The sequence below is a fragment of the Sceloporus occidentalis genome, unplaced genomic scaffold (genome assembly GCF_023333645.1).
Source record: "Sceloporus occidentalis isolate IW3139 unplaced genomic scaffold, rSceOcc1.0.p SCAF_7, whole genome shotgun sequence".
Classification (NCBI taxonomy): domain Eukaryota; kingdom Metazoa; phylum Chordata; class Lepidosauria; order Squamata; family Phrynosomatidae; genus Sceloporus; species Sceloporus occidentalis.
This window is the reverse complement of record NW_028316987.1, coordinates 28,226,104-28,248,404: the sequence shown is the minus strand read 5'-3', so window position 1 is coordinate 28,248,404 and position 22,301 is coordinate 28,226,104. Positions and strand designations below refer to the sequence as shown.

General features: G+C 39.5%; 1 protein-coding gene across 1 annotated transcript; it reads left to right on the top strand.

The window, feature by feature from the left end:
- The first annotated feature begins 6,388 nt into the window (after positions 1 to 6,388).
- On the top strand, positions 6,389 to 22,000 carry IGFBP1 (insulin like growth factor binding protein 1). Its single transcript, XM_089531260.1, has 4 exons — positions 6,389 to 6,791; positions 8,109 to 8,284; positions 11,082 to 11,210; positions 21,370 to 22,000. The coding sequence occupies exons 1-4, from the start codon at positions 6,449 to 6,451 to the stop codon at positions 21,499 to 21,501; spliced, it is 780 nt and encodes a 259-aa protein (XP_089387386.1). The 5' UTR covers positions 6,389 to 6,448; the 3' UTR covers positions 21,502 to 22,000.
- The last annotated feature ends 301 nt before the right edge of the window (positions 22,001 to 22,301 follow it).

Genomic DNA, 22,301 nt, shown 5'->3' with positions numbered 1-22,301 from the left:
AACATTTCCCTGTCGACATGGCTGAATGGGTGAACGTAAAAGATGTAAAAGCTGATAAGTTGGTTAAAGAGTTTCATTTGGCTTACCCTGACAAGCCAAAAAGGGGGAGATAAGGCTTGGGGAGGCAGACTGTCAGAATCCACCTTCAGTCAGGCATTCAGGGTGTATTCTGCCAGATAGATAGATAGGCAGGTAGATAGATGGATAGATAGATAGATAGATAGATAGATAGATAGATAGATAGATAGATAGATAGGAACATTGAGAATAGGGGGGGATGCCGCCATGGGGACTAAGCCAGATGGTCACGTAGGGCATGGCATTTAGGCAGTTTTATGAGGGGTTGTTGGGAATCTGAAACCAAACCAGTATACAGCCTTAGATCTCTACTTGGTAGAAGAGCCAGGAAACAAATGATCAAAAACCCCTTCCTTTCCTCCTACAGATCAAAGGGAGGGATTCTACATCAAAGGCAGAAGAGTAGGGATCCAACTCAAAGGGAGGGGTTTGGGGAATTTTAAGGTTCTGACTCTATTTGGGACCCTCAGTTTCGACAAAGACGTGGCAAGAATACTTCTTCCCAAGTTCCTTCAATAAATTTTCTGTATTACTTGAAGTTTGTTGTGGATTTTTGGTCAGAGCATTTCCAAAGTCTCACAGCCAAATCCTCAACATCTAGCAAATTCCCCCCTTGCCTCGAAGACAATTTCATTTTTCATAAGGTGGAAGAGGCAACAAGGGGATCAGCTATTTTAGATCTGATCCTAACCAACAGGGATGACTTGGTTAATGCAATGCATGTGGTGGGATCTTTAGGTGGGAGTGATCATGTTCTCCTGCAGTTTATTATACAGTGTAAAGGAGAGGCCAGGCATAGTCAGACACACATTCCAGACTTTAGAAGAGCTGATTTCAGTAAACTTAGAGAAGTACTCAGGGTGGTCAGGAATATTAAAAGAGAAGGGAGTTAAAGCTGGATGGGAGTTTCTCAAAAGGGAGATATTGAAGGCACAATTTAAAACAGTTCCAGTGAGGAAGAAAAATGGGAGGTGTCTCAAGAAACCAGGATGAATGACTAAGGAACTTTCAACAGAGCTAACTTAAATGGAACAGTATAAGAAATGGAAAAATGGGGAAATCACCAAAATGGAATTCAATCAAATAGCTAGCATGTGTAGGGGTAAAGTCAGAAAAGCTAAAGCGCAGAATGAACTCAGGCTTGCTAGACAGGTTAAGAACAATAAAAAGGGTTGTTTGTATATGTCCACAGCAGAGGGAAGAAGGAGGAAACGGTAGGGGCACTTCATGGAGAAGATAGCAAAATGCTAACAGGGGACAGAGAAAAGGCAGAATTACTCAACATCTTCTTTACCTCAGTGTTCTCAGAAAAGGCAAAGGGTGCTGAAGCTGAGGATAATGGAGCAGAAGACAGAATAGGTGAAATTCAGCACAGGATAAGTAAAGAGTACAGGAATACCTTGTTAATCTAAATGAATATAAATCTCCAGGACCTGATGAACTACATCCAGGAGTATTAAAAGAACTGGCAAATGTAATATTGGAGCCATTGGCAATAATCTTTCAGAACTCCTGGAGAACAAGTGAAGTCCTAGCAGACTGGAGGAGGGCAAACATTGTCCCCATCTTCAAAATAGGGGAAAAAAGAGGATCCCAACAATTATCGTCCAGTTAGTCTGACATCAATACCAGGAAAGATTCTAGAGCAGATGATTAAACAGAGAGTCTGTGACCCTCTAGAAGGCAATGCCATAATCACAAAAAGTCAACATACGTTTCAGAGAAACAAGTCATCAAAATCTGATCTCTCATATATATATATATATATATATATATATATATATACACACACACACACACACACACACACACACACACACACACACACCAGCTTGGTAGACGAAGGGATTGCTGTGGATATAGTATACCTTGATTTCAGTAAGGCCTTTGACAAGGTTCCGCATTACATTCTTGCAAACACACAGACATATATTGGTTCTGAAGTGTATGTGATTGTGTTTATGTTTAATAAAAAAAAGATGCTTTAAAATATGTTTTGCTGAGTGTTATGGGATGCTGAAGATTCTTAACCCATTAGGGAATGATTACTGAGAAACCAGAATGAAGCACACTCTATATACATTATATAGTTGCTTTTCTAGTTATGCTTAATGTAGCTAAACACAATGGGTGAGAGGAAAGGTAATATAATAATAATAATAATAATAATAATAATAATAATAATAATAATAATATGTTTTATTTGTATACCGCTTTTCCTATGATCAAAGCGGTTTACAGCATACATATGCATATACAACAAAGCAAGTAACAAAAAAAAAAAAAAAACCTCTGCTTCTCTCCCCTCAAGATGGTGGTCGGGGGAGGGCTCTTCTTCTTGTATAAAACTTTGGCTTCACATCTTAAAATGTCCACATTGATGTCTAATAATAGGTAGTCCCAGCTCTTCCCATTGTGTATGGTTACAAACTGGAAAAACTGTGGACTAAAATGTGGACTAGACAAGGCAACTGTTACATGGATTTGTAACTGGTTGATCAGCCGCACTCAAAGGGTGCTCAATAATGGCTTCTTTTCATCCTGGAGAGAAGTGACCAGTGGAGTCACACATAGTTCTGTCCAGTGGGCCCAGTGCTATTCAACATCTTTATCAATGACTTGGATGACAGAATTGGGGGCATACTTATCAAATTTGCAGATGACACCAAATTAGGAGGAGTAGCTAATACCCCAGAGAACAGGATCAAAATTCAAAATGACATGAATAGACTAGATAGCTGGGCCGAAGTTGACAAAATGAAATTCAACATGGAGAAATGTAAGTTACTGCACTTAAGGCAGAAAAATGAAATGCACAGATATAGGATGGGGGACACCTGGCTGAATGAGACCACATGTGAAAGGGATCTAGGAGTCCAAGTGGACCACAAGTTGAACATGAGTCAACAGTGTGATGTGGCAGCTAAAAAGGCCAATGCAATTTTAGGCTGCATCAATAAAAGTATAGATCAAGGGAAGTAATAGTGCTACTGTATTCTGCTTTGGTCAGGCCCCACCTGGAATATTGTGCCCAATTCTGGGCACCACAGTTCAAAAAGGACATTGAGAAAAGGTGGGCGACTAAAGGATTGTCTTCTGTACAATCTGCCCCGTGCTCTCAGATTCTCTGGGAGGAACCTGTTGCAGTCCCTAAAGACCAGACTGACTGCAACCTCGCAGAGGACTTTCTCCACAGTTGCTCCCACTTTATGGAATGGCTTGCCAGACGAGATCTGTCAAATTACCAACTTATATAGCTTTAAGAAAGCTGTTAAGACGGATCTCTTGTGGCAGCCCTTCCCGGAATAGCACCCAGCCATGTAAAGATCCATGTAAATATCCCCCCGTGTGTGTGTGTGTGTGTGTGTGTGTGTGATGATTCTGCCCACCGTTATTGTATTATTATATTATTGTTATTACATTTTATTGTTTGTAATTTTAATTGTTAGAACAGTTTAATCCTTTTAAAGAGTGGATGGGTGTATATATTGTTGTATCATTTTAATGCTTTGATTGTTTTAACAAAAAGCAGGATATAAATACAAGTTTTATTTATTATTTTTATTATAAAATGGTGAAGGTTCTGGAAACCATGCCCAATGAGGAACGATTCAGGGAGCTGGGGTATTTATCCTGGAGAAGAGAAGGGTAAGAGGTGATATGATAATCCTATTTAAATATTTGAAGGGATGTCATATTAAGGAGGGAGAAAGCTTGTTTTTTGCTGCTTCAGAGAACAGGACCCAGAACAATGGATACAAGCTACAGGAAAAGAGATTCCACTTCAATATTAGGAGGAACTTCCTGCCAGTAAGAGGGGTTTGCTAATTCCCTAGAGGAAAAGATTAAAAGTAAAAATGACCTTGACAGATTAGAGGGCTGGCCTAAATCTAACAAGATTTATTTTAACAGGAAGAAACGTAAGATCCTACACTTAGGCACACCTGGCTAGACAACAGTTCATGTGAAGGAGATATAGGAGTCTTAGGGGTGAAACAGACCACTCCAAAGGAGTGGCTTCAAGCCTCCCATCCCAAAGCCAGATTGGAGCAATGGCAACCACATGGAGTAGCCCCAATCCCACTTTTTGCCAACCGAAAAAGGAGCAGCAAAGAGCCACTTCTTTTGGGGCCGGCAAAAGCCGGTTTTTCTGTTTCTGTACTTTAAGGTACTCTGGCAGCATGCAGCATATAAACACTGCATCGTCAGAGCACCTGGACGCTGGCCCTTGTGTAAACTTCTGAGTGGCTTCCAGGTGGCTTGGGAGGATGCAGTGTATAAATAAGTTCAGAAAGGGTACCTGAATTACTGAAATATATATTGTTTCCACCTGCAGTGCACTAAATATTAATGGTTTTGGAAGTAATATATGTATTGGAGTATGAGTATGATTGGTAAAATTAAAAATGTATTGAATTAACAATGAATAATTTTCAATCATTCATGCATTTGACATTGGGGGAATAGTAAGCTATCATTATTGGGAGTATGTAGAGGTACGTTATAAACGAGTTATGCAGGAAAGTTAGAAGACTGTCCTTTGTAATTCTGACAAATTTTAAGTGGAGATGCATAACAAATATGCAAGTTTAAAATGTCACTTTACTATGAAAGATATGCTTTCTGATGGTTTCCCCAGAAAACTATTTGACATAGCAGAAGCATCTCCAAGGCAAGCACAACTTCACAAATATGTTGGCAAAGTTGAATGACCAACACCAAACTGTTTCAAGACAGAAAATTTCAAAGCACTTGTGTGTTAGCAACCACAGGACAATGGAGACTTGATCAAAGCTTCTTCACTGGAATAGCTCTATGGATACACATGTCCTGCTTTGAGATCTCTGGATGAAGATCATTCACCAGCTTGATGAAAATGAACCTAGGCATTCAGAAGTTGTGTTATCACTTCTCATCCAATCCTGCAGTCATCACCAAATATTCACAATGGAAGGATGCATGTGGCACAAATGTTTTGAACACTATCCACATCATACACTCCGTCTTTATTTGAAATTGTGGTGTGTGTGGGCAACAGAATTCGCACAGATGCATAGTCATGAAAAAAAACAGTGAGAACAGCAAATTGGGAATACATGACTCAGAATATTCATATTTGTGCATTGCAAAAGCTTAAATGTAGACTTAAATGAAATTATTTCAGTGAACCAACTTGTTCTAGGAATAGTAGTCACAGACACAGACTACAGTAGCCTGTTCTGAGGCTGGAGAAGTAAAGCAAACTTAATACTTTTCTCCATCATTAACCTCTATTATATATCTTTTACATGTAGTTTTACATTTATTATGTCCCAGTGCATCTACAGATTCTGTCTTCATGCCGATTCTGTCCTAATGTAAATATTATGTTAATGCTTTTGGCAGTTAATGCTGCTAGGTTTTAAACTATTTGTAATACTTAATGTCTGAGTTTCTGTTTTAATATCTTAAATTGGTTTTTAAATGTATTTCTGGTACATTGCCTTGGGTCCTTTCTCCCTGATAGCAATGCAGTAGAGATTATTTTTAGCCTCCTTTGAGATAAATGTATGATGAAAGATATCCAAGTAGTTTCAATGGGATTTACTCCTAGGAAAGTGTGAGTGGAAGGCAACCTTTAATCTTCAAATGCATATGTCTTAAAGTGGATACTTCTGGAATAAGGGATCTCTTCCTACCTTGGTTGTTAGATAAATATGTGACTCTTGCCTCTCGCCAATGATATGGGAGGCTCATATTTGAATTCTGTTTTAGCACAAGCACATCCACAGGAAACTGTCCCAAATAATCCTTGTAAGCACACTATTGACTTTAGTTCCTACGTGCTGTGTTCAGGAGTTACAGAATCTAAGAGCTTTGATTACCCTCTGGGGGCCTCTCTTAGTATGTCATTGTCACAATAACCTCCAGCCACATGACAAAAATTAAACAAGAAATTTTTGCATCTGTTGCTGTGGAAGTGTGAAATCAGCTACTATGGCTTCAGTGGGATTCTCCTCTCCCTTTCTCATTTTTTTTAGTTGGCCATCTAGAGGGGAGGCTTTTAGGAAAGAACAACCCCCCTCCCTTTTATAAAGACATTTTGAAAACTATCATGTAAAATCTAAGAATGAATGGAATAATGCTGAATTATTTATAATTTTTAAAAGAGGGGAATTAATAAAAGGGGTGGATAGAAACAACCAATCTAATTATGTGGTTGTTTTTTTCTTGTCCCTCCAGCTGAGATAATAGTTAACTTGGAGTTGAAGATTAATAGACTGACAAGAAACTATATAAATGCCCTACATAAAGGAAGACAGTGATAACACTAGCTGAAAGTGGGCAAAGTGACTACTGTTCCTCTCCAGACTCAGCTGGCTCATTCATCATGCCTTCTAAAGGGCTCTCCTGTGAACTGCTTCTTTTCCTCCTCTGCCCTTGCTTTATCTTTGGTGCTGCTCTCCATGCAATACATTGTGCCCCATGCACTGAAGAGAAGCTTATTTTGTGCCCACTGGTGCCTGCCAACTGCCCTGAAATAACTCTCCAGCCAGGCTGTGGCTGCTGCCATACTTGTGCCCTTCAATTAGGGGACCCCTGTGGAGTTTACACAGCACGTTGTGGTCAGAGGCTCAGCTGCCGTGTGCACCCAGAGGAAACCAGACCACTTTATGCCCTCACCCATGGGCAAGGCACCTGCCTATCTACCACTGACATCTCCGAGACTGCAGGTAAAGAGCTCATCTTTCTCTTGTGCATTTTTACTAGAATAGAATAGGAAGTACACATGTCACATACTGGCTGAGTTGACAGAAAGTCAAGGATGAGAACTGCAGTTATTTCAGCATGAGGTCTCCTTTGCAGCAGGTAGTCTGTGATAGTATTTTGTGAAAACATGAACCTGCATGCTTAAGGAGTTGCCTGACTTGTTAGAGAGCTTTAGGATGTAACATAGTACTAGATTCAGTGCTTTGCAAGCAGAAAATTTCTAGTTCAGTCCTTAACAATTTGAAGCTGAGGTTACAGGGGCTGGGTCAGACCTCTCCCTCTGTGGATGTGATTAAACAGGCTAGTTGTCGGATTCAGAATAAGACACTTCCTTAAGTACGAGCCTCAAAAATGACATTTTTACTAAGGAAAATTTCAAGGCCTCAGTAAAATAGAGAGAGAGAGAGGGAGGGAGAGGGAGAGAGAGAGAGAGAGAGAGAGAGTATGCAAGCACACTGAGAGTGCTATGGGTGTACCCTGAAGCGTGGAAGTGAAGCATACATATAAATTACTTTGTTCTCTGACCTCTAGGGAACTAAGGCATAAATTAGATAATTTTTGCTTCAATGCATGGAGTCATCTGCAGCTCCAGACTCATGCTGAGAAATAATTATGTAATTTAAATAGAACCAGAAGAATACTTCTCACCATAGAAGGGAAGATTGTGACCAGAGGACCTGTGTGTTCCTGCTCAATATACTATGCACAGGATAACTACTGGCAGGAAATGTCAAGGGTGACATTATGATTCCTTATTTTTACACTGGACTTGGACTGGGAACCCTTCTGCCTTTGATCTGTGGATTGTCTTGTGCCCGATAAGTGCCCCATCTTTGCCGCTGTAGTCAAAGTCTTTGCATGTAAATTTAGTTTATAATCTAGATTGTTGATGTATTACCTGTTTTATAATTTTATAGAGTCGGCTGGATTTTAATGGAATAATTAGTCTAACTGCAGTCTAACTACAGTGTATTTTATCATATGACTTTTTGGATTTTGGCAGGTTTTGGAGTTTTTGGCAGGTTATGTGTTGATTTACAATGTCTATAAAGCACCATGTAGATTTATGGTGCTAAATAAATAAATAAATAAATAAATTTCTAAGATTTCATTCCACTATGGTCTACACAGAATTTTTCTTTTATCTACATATTTTCCATTGATAGATGAAGGTTACCACTGTGCACTTTTGTGGTTCTTTCTATTTATTTCACTATAACTTGTACACAACTTCCTGTTGAAATGTATCATACTCTTACTATTCTGATTCTTCCTTACAGAAACTGTTGAACCAGAAGACATACCTACTGAAGGCACTCAAATGACAGCTCAACTTCTGAGCTATCAACTGTTATTTCCTATTGGCCAAGAGAAATCTGTCCCTTGGAATGCAATAAGTGCCTATGAAAACATGAAAGCAAGGAGACTAGATGAAATTAAGAAAGGGAAGGAACAGGTGAGTCCGTTAACATCCTTGTATCTGGACAAGTTATACTCAAGGCCTTAATTATCAGGGGGAAAAAATACTAGTTCTTTATGGGTCCCATCTCATGGTGATTACTGCATAACTCTGACAAGTCACTATTTTGTAACTTTACAACCACTTTATAAGGTTGTTATGAGAATAAATGCCACTCTTGAGAACCTTTGAGAAAAAAGGTTCAAATATAACAAATAAGTCAGATAGAAACTATGGCCTGGTACAGACTGGCACTATGCGCTGGCCTGGGGTCGAAAGTAGGGCTCAGAAGAACAGAGCGTCTGCACGCTCCCAAGCCCTACCAATCTGTCCAGGCACTATCTTGGCACACACCCATTCAGATGGCACACACGATGATGATGTGCCTCGTGCACCATGTCCAAATGGTGTGGTGTACAAGGGAAGATACCGCTCTGCTCCAGGGCGTTAATGGCGCCTTGGCAGCGGCAGAGAAAGGAGTTGTGTTTCATGGCTCCTTTTTCCAGGATCATCATTGCCATGCCGTTTGGTTGGCGCAGCCACGATCCAGGTGAGAAAGCGGTGGCCTCTGTCCACCTTTTGCCCCCAGTCTGTACAGGCCCTACATTTTCAGGTTAATTTTATTGCATTTTGAGATTATGCCGACAACTGGATTATGCCTACAACTGGAAAGTGACTGTGAGAAATGTAATGGAAAAGAAAGGAAGAAATACTGGCTAGTATTCTATATCATCTACTTAGTTAAGTATATGAAACATTTACCTAGGGAATGAACACAAGGGCATAAAGAAGCAGCTTCTGGCCATGTGATTCTATCATTATTAAGGATGATTAAGAAAAAGTAATGAGTCACTATATACTTTCTAAAATCTTTTATTCATTAGATTGTGTGTGTGTATTTTCAAGTTGCCTGTCCACTTAGAGTCGCCTCATGAATTTCATAGAGTTTTCTTAGGCGAGGAATACTCACAAGTGATTTTGCCAATTCCTTCCTTTGGAATATTGTCTATAGCACCTGGTATTTGCTGATGGTCTCCCATCCAGGTAAACAGCTGACCCTGCTTCTCTTCCAAGATCAGATGAGATCTGGTACCTTTAAATACAACCATACATAGGGGTGATACAAACCACCCAAAAAGGGAGGATTGGGCCACCATGGAGCCACAGCAAACAGATACACACAGCCCCATCTGCCCTGTAGCCAACCCAAATAGGAGCAGAAAAGATCCACTCCATTTTGGGCCAGCAAAGGGCCAGCATAGGTCTCCCCTGCACAATCCCAGGGCAGCTTCCATGCACTCCGGGGGCATGCAGTGTCAAAACACCATGCCCCAAAGTAGCTTGAAACCATCTGGGCATCTTCCAGGCATCTTTGGGACATGCAGCATCAAAACACCATGCCCCCAAGCTGCCTGGAAACCAGCTTTTCGAGGCTTCTGTTCAGCCCCATAATATCACTATTATGTATTAGAAGGGGGAAATTTGTGGAACTGGGAATGAAGAACCACTCGAGGGCACCAAAGAACAGAACATAAGTAAGGCCCGGAACAGACCGGTGGGTTGCACCGGCCTGTGGCAGATTTTAGGGCTCAGGAGAGCGGAGTGTCCACATGCTTCCTAGCCCTACCACGTGATGCTGGAGCCATCTTGGCATGTCCCCGTACATAGGGGCACATAACAATAATGTCCATGCGGCACAGTGCCCAAACCGCACAGTGCGGCGTGGACGTCATCAGCATGCATGCCAATGGTGCCCTGTACACGCCCTAAAAAGAACCTGCCGGGAGTGGGTTCTTTTTAGGGTTCCCAAAGGCTGCGCCATTTGGTTGCTGCAGCCTCCATTGGGGGCAGAAAGGGGAGGCGTCTGACCGCCCCTTTCTCCTTGTCTGTCGAGCCCCTAAGTTAAACAGGGAAAAGCAGAATTTGACTTAACTCCAGATGTTATCATTTTCATAATCCTGGAGAAATCGCTGACATTATCACCTTTTCTAGTAAGATCAGTCCCATTCTATCTAAGACCTGTGGTCTTAAAATGCAAATGAACTGGTTTCTAGACAAAAGATAAGAAAGTATAGGTAGAGAAGAATCCAACTTTATCTAAAATTTTCAAGTTCATGAGCTTATAGATGCCCACTAAATCCATAAAATTACTCAAATGAACGTTAAAAGTCTCTCCTGGAGTGGTAGGTAATGTGAAACACCTTACTACCACCATCCAAACTGAATATCAGATAGAAATAGCCAAAACTCAGAAACAGAAAACAATGTCACGAACTGTGGGAAGTGTATGGAGGGCTGGGGGGGAAATGCTCCCTGCATCTTCCGCAGTTGCCTACCCCTGCTTTTAGTCAATGCTAGTTGCTGGATGCATTTAAACACCTATGTATGTGATAAGTATATAGATATATGGTAGTATTCAATATAGATATATGGAAATAGCAATAGCAAGTACATTTTTATACCACTTACTGATGTACTAAGCAGTTTACAAAGTGTAAACTAACTGCCTCCAACAAGCTGGGTACTCATTTTAGTGACTTATGGACGGATGCTAGGCTGAGTTGACACGGAGCCCCTAACTGGTATTGAACTCACAACCTTATGGTTTGTGAGTGACTGCAGTACAGGCATTTAGCCACTGCACCACCAGGGCTCCTTGGTATTCAGCTAGATGGATATAGCATATTAATATACCATTTCATTCAGATTTCTTTATAGTTGACATACACAATGTTTCTTATTTTTCCCTTTTTGCTTTAACATTTCAGTATTTATAAAAATTTAAACTTTTCAGGGGCCATGTCAAAAAGAACTCTACAGGGCACTGGATAAATTGGCAAAAGCTCAAGAAAGAACCAGAGGCGAGATATACAGATTTTATTTACCCAACTGTCACAGAAATGGATTTTACCATAGCAAACAGGTAAATTATTCTGGAAACTAGAGGCGATAAGTGTTGTGCTACATAAATGAATGTTTTGTCCATTGCTCTGTAAATGGAATGACATTAGCAGGTAAACAGTTGTGCTGAAAAATAATAAAAATCAAACAGCTCAGTCCTGTGTATTCAGAAATGCTATTGCATTCAATCAGCTTACTCCCTTGTAATTGTTCTTAGAAAAAATGCAGCCCCCCATCCCCCATGATTAAAACAAATATAATGTGGCATGGCTGTGAAGCCTATTTAAGGTGTTTTAAAATTCTTGACAGATACAATCACTGGTTACTTACTCCAGAAAAACAAAAGGAACTATCTGTCAGGTACAGCTTGTCTAACGACCTTCTTTCATATTAAAACAAAAACAAAAACAAATTCTAGAAGAATAGCTTTATTATAGAAAAGAAAATCTTAGAAGATGGGTCTGTAACTTTTTTGACAAGTCTGAAGTTAGGACACTTGGGCGGGATACAGACGGGCAAAAAGGGGTGTATTCATGACGTCATGAAGGTAAAGTCTTCAGACGGCCCTTACCTGAATGCCGCCATGAACACGCCCCCCGCACGCCCCAAGCGGGAAGAAGCGGCATTAAAAAGGTGCTGCTTTTCTCCGCTTCTTTTCCGTTTGATGCGCAGCTGCGCAGCTCCGTCTGTAAGCTGCTGCACCGGTACGCCAGAATTGCTACGCCGCTAATTTAAGTTGCCCATTTAAAGGCTCCGTGTCTGCTGCGTCGCATAATGAGTCGGGGTCCTGGAACATGCGCAGTTTGCAGTCAGGCTTTAATTGCAGCGTCAGCTGCCATGCAGGTGTGGAAGCTGCAGCACAGCTGCAGCGCATTTTAAGACTCGTAACCCTAACCCTAACCCTAACCCTAACCCTAGAGCAACATGTACGCATGCGCTGCTTGGAAAGTTTGGACTTTAAAGTGAGCCCCTACACACATTCCTGTGCCATTTTCACCTAACAATAAAAAACGCTAAAACTGTAAATATTTACATATATACAAGGGAGGTGATGGGGGATGGCAGGGGGACAGCGGTGGCAGTGGAGACAGCTGTAGCTGTACATTGCAGATTCAGCAGGAGCGCGGGGACCAAAGGAGAGGAGGCATCTATGATGCTGGTGACACTGGCAAAGTGCAAGCGGACAAGGATGCCAACACCAGCTGATCACCAGCTGGCAGGAGACCACCATTGTTCTTGGGCAGAGCGGGGGGGGGGAAAGTTTTAAAGGGGCTTGGGCACTTTAAATGTGCCCATAGGCTTTCTGCCGCCGCTGCTTAGCGCTGCAGCTGCGCAGCTGCGCATCCGCCAGCCGGCAAAAGAAAAAAAAAAGCCCCGTTTTTGGCCGCCCATGAGGAAGCTGCCTCTCTCTTTGCAGCGTCCTCCGAGGCGATGGTTTGGAAACTGCGGGTCTGAAACGGCCCCAGGTGAGGCGTCTTCACTGCCCCCCATGTGGAAGCCCCATCTCCTGAGCCACGCCCCCGGGGCGGGCGGTCTGGAGGCTCCGTATTCAGCAGAATACACCTCCAAGACGTCTTCCCCTGCCCGTCTGTATCCCGCCATTGAAACACTTTTATATAACATAGCAAAATCCCTCTCCATAAGATTGTCTAAGTGATTGGCTCCCAGTTCCTGCACTTTAGCCATTGACATGCTGTAATGGTTATTGTCCAGAAATCCGACAATTGGCATGATGTGTGTGAATCTTCAGCTTCCGCAAGTAAGTTATATATAGCTAAACTCTGAGTCCTCTCTCTCCAGTAATGGTGTTTTAACTGTATTTTATTATGATTATAACTTAAGAAGGTGTAAGTTCACTCCACTTTTAGTATAACTATGGAGTTTATCACATTAGCGAGATCCCACGGGCAAACGGGATTTAAACATGATTTAATGCAAAGAAAACCCAGAAATGCCCAAAGTTTATCACATGATGTCGCAGTTAATGTGAAATAACACAAAGTTAAACCGCAGTTAAAACAGAGAAAACCGGCAGCTTTTTACTTTCATAACATCCTGAAAGTAAAAAGCTGCCGGTTTTCTCTGCTTTAGCTGCAGTTTAACTTCACATTATTTAGTTTTGGAAGGAATTTGGTGTGACAAACTCTCCAATTTTGAAAGTTTTGTTTAAATTTGAATGTATTTTAAATTGCATTTAACTCCCATTTGTCCGCGGGATCTCACTAGTGTGATAAAGCTCTATGACTTGTTCCTAACTAGGGAGCTATCTGTACAGGCCCAAAGGCCTGTGCAGCCCCCCTCCCCCCCAGCCTTGCCTTGTCCTGTAGGGATGACACAGCCCAATATACCCAGGCTGGGATCAAGCAGACCAGATGCCAAACAGGTGGTCCTGGTCTGATGTTGATGCAAGGGGTCCTTAGCACAGGTCAACATCACCCATCATTTGCTATTGAGTTTCTCCAAAACTCTATTGAGACCCTTGACAAACCAAACATTCCTATGTGTCCCTTACTTGTCTCCTCCATCATTGCTACTGAGCAGACCCTCATTGCTTCATCTGACATAGAAACAGGGTGCCTGAGTAGGCACCCCATCTCCACATCAGATGTGGTGATGGAGGTCTACATAGTACAGTCGGCCCTTCTTATACATGGATTTTTATACATGGATTCAAGCATCCATGGTTTGAAAATGTTCAAAAAAAGTATAAATTTCAAATATCAAACCTTGATTTTCCATTTTTTATAAGGGACACCATTTTGCTGTGTCATTATATTTAATGGGACTTGAACATCCACAGATTTTGTTATTCACAAGACAGACTGTGCCCTGATATCCCAGCCTATCTGCTGAGCCCCTAAGTAGGGAAGGAGGACTTTCATGTGATTGAAACAATGGCTTGCATATGCCTTTTTTCACTAGGTGTTTATCAAAATATTCAATTGTATTGAGAATAAACATTGTATTTGTTAGCGTTGTTGCGCAGTACGTGATTTGTCATGCTGACGTTCTGCACCAGGATCACCACCTCACAAGCGACAGACAGCTGTGTGCAAACTGGAGAAATGCCTCTCCCCTTCCAGAAGCTGACAAAAGAGACTCTAGCCAGATGTCTCTTCACAAGGCTTTTATTCTTTAGAAGTTCCACTATGTACAAGGCTATCTTACAACTCCACCATCATCCACAACCCACACTGTGACTTGAGGCACTCCCCTTTTATAGCCAGGGCTCCATGTGGCCTTTATGGCCTTGCCTCTTCCTCCTGTGTCACAATGATCTCTGTCCCCTGTCCAGGGTTACTTTGCACTTTTGCAGCCTTTTGCAGCACTTTACTGCACTTGATGACCATCCTCTCTGATGTCACTTCCCATGACTCAGCACTGGTGGAAAAATGCCTTGTCATCATGGCTGACAGTGACCCTTTGTTGTCCAATCACTATTTAATACCACATTGTGCATTTTCTCTATATCCCAACAGTATTGTCTTTTAATTGTCTTCTTGGCAAAAAATCAAAAAAAATTTGGATCCAGTCTTGAAGTATTCCTTTTCATCTGTTAGGAAGCATTGATGAAAAGATCAATGGCAAACCTTCCCTAAATAAATCTTGGCAAGAAAACCCCATGGTAGGTTCATATATCAGAAACACCTTGAGGGCACACAACAACAACAGAGACTTTGGCCTATATTTTTTATGGTTGATGGGATCATGCTCTTCTTTTTGAATCAATGTTATATTAGCTTCACCCCATGATTTCAGTACTGTACATTTCCATCTATAATTTCAATAGTATGTTGAAATGATAGCACAAGTTGATCCTCAAATATTCTGTGGTACATTGCTGTAAATCCATCAGCTCCTGTTTTTTTGTTTTTTTGTTTTGGAGGGGGGTTACAATTCTTGATTGCATTCACTATTTCAGCCACCATCACTAGGTAATTTAACTTTTGCTTCTGATTTTCCAAAAGTTCTGAATTTTCTGTTTGTCTAAGGCCCGATACAGACGGGCAAAAAGCACTGGTCTGTGGGCAGGTGAGGGCTGAGTGTTCCCATGTTCACAACCCTCCCCGCGCTTCCCGGGTACCTTCTTTACATGCACCCATTCAGAGGGTGCGCACCTTAATGACGTACATCCCTTTGGCACAGCGCCCAAACGGGGCTGCACCAAAGGGGCATGATCAAGCTGCCTGGCATTGGCTATGGTGCCTCTTCAGAGGCACAAAAAAGAGCTGGAAAAAACGGCTAATTTTTGTGCTCTGCATAGGCCAGATCAGTGCCGTGGCGTGAGTTTGCCACGGCACCGATCTGAGGCAGAAAGGGGGGGTATCTCGCTGCCCCTTTCTGCCCGCTTATACAGCGCCTAAACGATCTTTACCTTTTCCTTCATTAGTTTTAATTAATTAATTAATTAATTTTTAATGCTGCATTTCTCCCACAAATGGACCCAAGATGGCTTAAAAGATAAAAACACCTTAAAAACAATTTTAAAAACAATTAAAATAACACAGTTAAAACAGTATAAAATTAAGATTATAAATGTACGAAAGTTAAAACACATAATTTAATCTAAGTTTTGAAGTTCTTGAAAAAGTTATGTATAATACCTGTGGAATGTCTTTTTAATTTTATCTTGTCCATACATTCATTTTCTCCTACTTTAATTTTTGAAATTATATTCTTATTTTTTCTTGAGCTTGTAAGCAAGCCCTTACCATGTTTTATTAGCACAGTCAAAAATATTTTGTCTTACAAATGTTAATTTCTTTTCTATTTCTATAGTCATGTTCAAGTCTAATTGTTTTTGAAACATTTTAATTTATTTTTGTAAATCTTTTGTGGGTAGACTTCTTTTAAATATTCCTACTTCTTAAAAGTGGTGTTGCTTATTTCTGGATTTTTTTTTCTCTCTGCTTTTTCTCCAATTCTGCATTTTAATTTATGAAGAACCTTCATCACAATTTTACTTGCATCCTAAACCAAATCAATTTTGTCCTTTTTGTAAATTTTCGCAGAAGTAAAATTTCAGTAATCTATCATTAAGCTGCCAACTGTATTCTTGAGTATTATTCTTCAATATCAACCTAATAAGATTACGATCAGATTCCTCAAAAGGTCTCTATCTTGATTATATTTGTACTTAATGATTTAGTAACTAGAAACATATCAATTATTGAAACGGTCTCAGATCTATCTGAAAGAATGTAAAGTCTAGAGCAGGCCTTCACAACATATGGCCCACCAAAGGATTTTGGGCGACCCACAAGGATGTGGAACAACTTCAAAGCTTCTCCGCAACTCAGGCTTCTTCCGAAGTGAGCACTAGGTGGAGAAATAGTAAGGGTGAACACTCACCCTTGAAGGCTCCTCTGCCACTGGGCTTTCTCCCAAAGAGAAGGCCAGGTAGTGGAGAAGGAAGAGGGGCGGATGCTCAGTCCTAAAGGCTTCACTGCTGCTGGGCTTTCCTCCAAGGAGAAAGCTGGAAAGTGGAGGAGGAAGAGGGGTGAACACATGCCGTGCAAGGCTTCTCCACCACTCAGTTTTCTCCCAAGGAAAGGAGAACAGAATTATAATTAATAATATTTAATAATAATTAATTATTAATTAATTAAAATCTATATGAAGCCTGAAAAAGTTTTACTTATTTTAATTTTGGCTCCTATCTACTGCCAAGTTGTGCAGGTCTGGTCTAGAGCCATCCCATATTTATACCTCTACACATCTAATAATGATAAATTTTCCATTAAATTGTCAATAGATTTTGGGAGCTTCCCTTGATTATTTTTATCCTTTTTACTGAACTTCTTTCTATTGTAGATCCTTTGACATCATTTCAGTCACTATTTGAGTCATAATTCTATTCCAATATTTTTAGCATCAAATCCTTGTAGAATTTATTTTTTTTATTTTCTAAATTTCTTATTTTGTAGAGGCTCATTATTTTCTTATTTTCTAGAAATTCATACTGCCACATTGATAACTTACAATCTTCCTAATTATGTCAAGATCTAAAAATTGTCAACTTTTTGTTGTTAAACATCTGTTCTGTAAATTTTTGGATTTACATATACAAGAATCCCTCTTTTCCTCTTATCTGAAGCAAAAATAAAAAAATCCACATATTTTATTTCTGAGTAATCTTGTTTTTATATTCTTAATGCAAGTTTCTTATAAACAGGTAACATCACTCTTTGTTTTCCCTAAATAATGAATTTTTAGCCCCTTTTCATTGTATTAAGTCCTTTTGTATTCCATATATTCAGGTTCGTTTTGATTCCTTATCCTTTTCTCCTTCAGAGTCTATTTCATCTTTACCTGATTGTACTACTTCTACTTCCTTCTTCATTCTCTTCTTGTTTTATTTGAGTTCTCTGACATTTCTTCAACTTTCTTTCATCTTGTTTTTTCTCCTGAATGCCTCTCAGTTCCTTTCTCATATTTTTCCCAGAAGTCATTCAACTTTTCAACTTTATATATCTTAAAGGTTTTGTGTTTATATTGAAAGAAAATTCATTTGAGTTTCTCCCACCTATAGGAGATCCCTTTACTTTTGAGTTTGGAAATCAAAAACCTATACTCTCTTCTTTCCATAAAAGGTTTATTGGAATGTCCTTATATATTTTAAATTCTTCTCTCTCAATCTCAAATTTACATCCCAAATTTCTCTAGACAATCATATCTCATTTTCCCCCTTACAAAATATATTACAATATTATGGGGTAAGTTTCTTCCTTTTGCTTTCTGAGATTTTACTCTAAAAATCCTTTCCACTTCCCAATCCATCTCATAGAATCATAGAGCTGGAAGAGATCACAGGAGCCATCAAGTCCAACCCCCTGCCATGCAGGAACACCAATCAAAGCATCCCCAACAGCTTTTATTTAAAACCTCCAAAGAAGGAGATTCCACCACACACTGAGGCAGCATATTCCACTGTCAAACAGTTCTGACCATCAGAAAGTTCCTCCTGAGATTTAGGTAGAATCCCTTTTCCTGTAGTTTTAATCCATTGCTCCTTTTCCTAGTCTCTGGAGCCATGAAAAAAAAGCCTGTTCCTTCTTCAATATGACATCCTTTCAAATATTTAAATATGACTGTCAGGTCCCTTCTTAACCTTTTTATCAGGCTAAATATTCCCAGCTCACTAAGCTGCTCTTCATAGGGCATGGCTTTCAAACCTTTCACCATTTTGGTCTTCCTCCTCTGGACACGTTCCAGCTTATCAACATCCTTCTTGAATTGAGGTGCTCAGAACTGGGCACAATATTCCAGGTGAATCCTCACCAAAGCAAAATACAGTGGTACTATCACTTCCTTTGATCTAGACACATTACTCCTATTGATGGTCACGGTTTGCCAACATCTGTGGCTGGCGATGGTGACATCTGGTAGAGATTATTTTCCCTACAAAGTCTACCAAGGTGAGCATTAATTTTCCATACAAATCTTGCTTACTTGTTTTTTATGACCTCTTAATTTCAAACAGATCTTTTTCATTTTTAATTCTAAAGCTTTCATTTGATTTCTCATCATCTGATTTTGCTATTTTGCTCACCTTCTTTTCTAGGTCCTCTAATTTGTCTTGTAACTCTTTCACTTTCACATTTGCTTTTTTTACATCTTCTGATATTTATTCTATTGATTTTCTTAAATGTACTTCAATTCTGCTTTCATATCTTGTTTTATTTCATTTCTATAGGTATCCCCTCCTTTTTAGTTTATCTTTATCAAGTTTTTCTTCTTTGGGCAATTTCTCTCCTCTTGACCTATTAGCTATTGTTATTTTATCCTCAGAAAGTTGTTCTCCTAAGCTTCCATCAACACTGTTCAGCTAAAAAAATGTGTTAATCTAAATTTCTGATACTTTTAGGTATAATAATTTACTGAAATTCCAGTAGGTGGGTCTATTGTACAAACCATGTTTTTCCAATTTATACAGCACTTATAATCTGAATCAATTTTCCCTTCCATGCCAGAGTTATCTGACTCTTGACTTACTGATAAGTTTGACCTTCAAAACCAGAGAAAGACTTCTATTCCTTAGCTCTAATACTTTTGGAATCCTTTACTATTATTTCTCCTTTTCACTTTTAATCTTTTCAAGGTCAGAGTATTTGAGTCCACCCAACACAATGTGTTGCACATTTTTCCTTATTCATCTTATATCCTTTATATCATTTTCTACATATCTCTATATTCTCTATTGCCAAAGTTTATTTTATACTTCTAACATTTTTTATCTTATCAGACCAAAATGTATTTCTTATATCAATAAATAAGTGACTGTTTAAATGCTATTCAATATCTTTATCAATGACATGATAAAGAAATAGAGGGCATGTAGATGACACAAAATTAGAAGGAATAGCTAATCTAGAGTAACTAAATAGCTAACAAATAGCTAGAGCCCAGGGGACAGAATCAAAATTCAGAATGATCTTAATAGATTAGAAAGCTGGGCCAAAACTAACATAATGAATTTCAGCATGGACTGCACTTAGGCAGAAAAAATGAGATGCACAGATATAGGTTGAGGGGCAGCTGGCTTGACAACAGTGCATGTGAAATGTATCTAGAACTCTTAGTTGATTACAAGTTGAACATGTATCAACAGTGTGCTGCATCAGCTAAAAAGGCCAATGTGATTCTAGGCTGCATCAATAAAAGTATAGTGTCTAGATCAAGGAAAGTAAGGCATCACCTGGAATGCAGTGTTCAGTTGGACACCACAATTAAAAAAAAAGATGTTGACCTGCTGTAGTGTATCCAGAGGAAGGCAACTCAAATGGTGAAAGATCTGGAAACCATGCCTTATGAGGAGTGTTTAACCTGGAGAAAAGTAGTTGATATAATAGCCCTGTTTAAATATTTAAAGGCATGTCATACTGAAGATAGAGCAAATTTGTTTTCTGCAGCTTCAGAGACTGGGACAAGGAGCAATGGATTCAATCAATAGAAAAAGAGATTCCACCTAAATCTGAGGGTGAACTCAGAGCTGTTCAACCGTGGAATATGCTCCTTCTTTGGAGGTTTTTAAGCAGAGGATGGATGACCATCTGTTGGGGGTGCTTTGATTCTGTGTTCCTGAATGGCAGGGGGTTGGACTCAATGACCCTTGAGGTCTCTTCCAACACAATGATTAATTAATTAATTAATTAATTAATTCAATATGTTTCTGGGGGAAAATAAATTATATTACACTGTAAGTGTAGTAATTCTCCCAAGGACTTCCTTTAGTCCCTCTGACCTATTTATTTTCCTGGTAGGTTCATTATCTCTTCTCTCTCCTCTCTCTCTCCAGGCCCAAGCAGATGGGCAGGAAAAAGTGGTTTGATCCTGCTTTTTCCAAAAGCACTTTGAAACCCCACTGTCCACATGGCCCATTCCCAAGATGGCCCTGATATGCATGGGCTGACAGCACAGCAAGGTATCAATTCCGTTGCTAGGTGATTGTTTTCCTCTTGCCTCCCCACAATACATGTGCATCATTGCAGAAACACACTACCTGTGACCTCCAACTACCATCCACATCCTACACAGATGCCATTCCATTGGATGCCCCCCCAACACAGCATCCACATTATTTAAACATTACTACCATGTCATTTCTTAACTGTCTTTTCTGCAAACTAAACATAGCTAGCTCCCTGCACCACCCCTCATAGGTGATGGTTTCCAGACCCTTTATCATTTTAGCAACCCCTCTTCTGGACGCATTCTAGTTGTCAATATCCTTCTTTGATTATCATGCCAGAAATGGATATGGTGTTCCAGGTGAGGTCTGACCAAAACAGAATAGAGTGGCAACATTACTTCCCTTAATCTAGACACTATACTCCTATGATGCAGCACAGAATAATATTTGGTTTTTTAGCTGCTACCTCACACTGTTAACTCATGTTCAGCTTGTGCTCTTGGAAAGCTCCTAGATCTCTTTCACATACATCTTTTGAGAAGCGAATAAACAAATATTCAACATGTTTTCAAGGTCTCTTCTCGCTAATAGTACAGTATAGTTTAGAGAGCAAAAATGTATACAATTTAAATAAACATAATGTTTTATGTTTTATGAACATAAGCATTGGTGCAGAAGACAAGATGTCCTGTAATATCTAACCTAGCCATTGTTAAATATTTTACTTATGGTTACTGTTTTCTAAATTTGAATTTTAAAATTCCTTTAGTGTGAAAATTCACTTGATGGAAATCCTGCAAGATGTTGGTGTGTGTTTCCAAAAACTGGAAAGAAGATTCCTGGATCTCCTGAAATGACAGGGGATCCAGAATGTGAACACTATGCCAGATCACAAGAATAAAATAAGGCAAAGCATGCAGCATACTTCGTACAAGTAAATATTAAATCTTTTCCAAGAAAATGCCTGATTCTAAAGCCAAGAAAACTGATATTGAAGCACATGTTCATTTCTTCATGCTTTTCAATAAAGTCCCAGACATCCCAGTGGGGCTTACTCCATACAAACACAGATAAAATTGAGAGGATCATAAAATGTTGACTTCTCTTGTTCTTGAAAGTTAACATGTGGCACTAAAACTTCACCTCTTACAATATTAAGTACCAAGAACTAAATCAATTACTTTTACAGTCTACCCAGTACTGTCTGGCTCATAAGAGTGAGGGGTTATTTATGTTGCTTGTGTGTTTTTAATAAAAATATTTGTCTCTTTATTAATTTATATATCTGTATTCTTCAACAAATCATTTTGTGTAAATACTTTAATACTCTTTTTCTTAAAATATGCACGGTTAATATGACTTAAACATGAATTTTGTGTCAGGTATTTATTCCTTTTCAAATTTGGTATAATAAACATACTATACTGTATTTATTCAAAGGTTTTTCTACGTGTGCAAGATGTCTCACTTTTCATTTCACTATCAGAGATGTATAAATCTAGATCAAATAGTGGTGAAAGGTAATTTTCATATGCTTTTGGGCTGCTGATTCAGTGGGAACTTTCCATAATCTAATCCTCCTGTGTGACTGTATTATTCAAACATGCCACTTTAAATGCAGCACCCTTAATTTATACCTATGAATTCAAACATCAGAGTGAAAGGTGCTGTGTAAGATTAATTTTTTTTTAGTTTTTCTCA

Excerpts from the sequence above, each read along its gene's own strand:
- IGFBP1 (XM_089531260.1), top strand. The coding sequence starts at position 6,449 with ATGCCTTCTAAAGGGCTCTCCTGTGAACTGCTTCTTTTCCTCCTCTGC. Across the intron at positions 6,792-8,108 it reads TGACATCTCCGAGACTGCAG|AAACTGTTGAACCAGAAGAC; the intron begins GTAAAGAGCTCA and ends TCTTCCTTACAG. Across the intron at positions 11,211-21,369 it reads GATTTTACCATAGCAAACAG|TGTGAAAATTCACTTGATGG; the intron begins GTAAATTATTCT and ends AAATTCCTTTAG.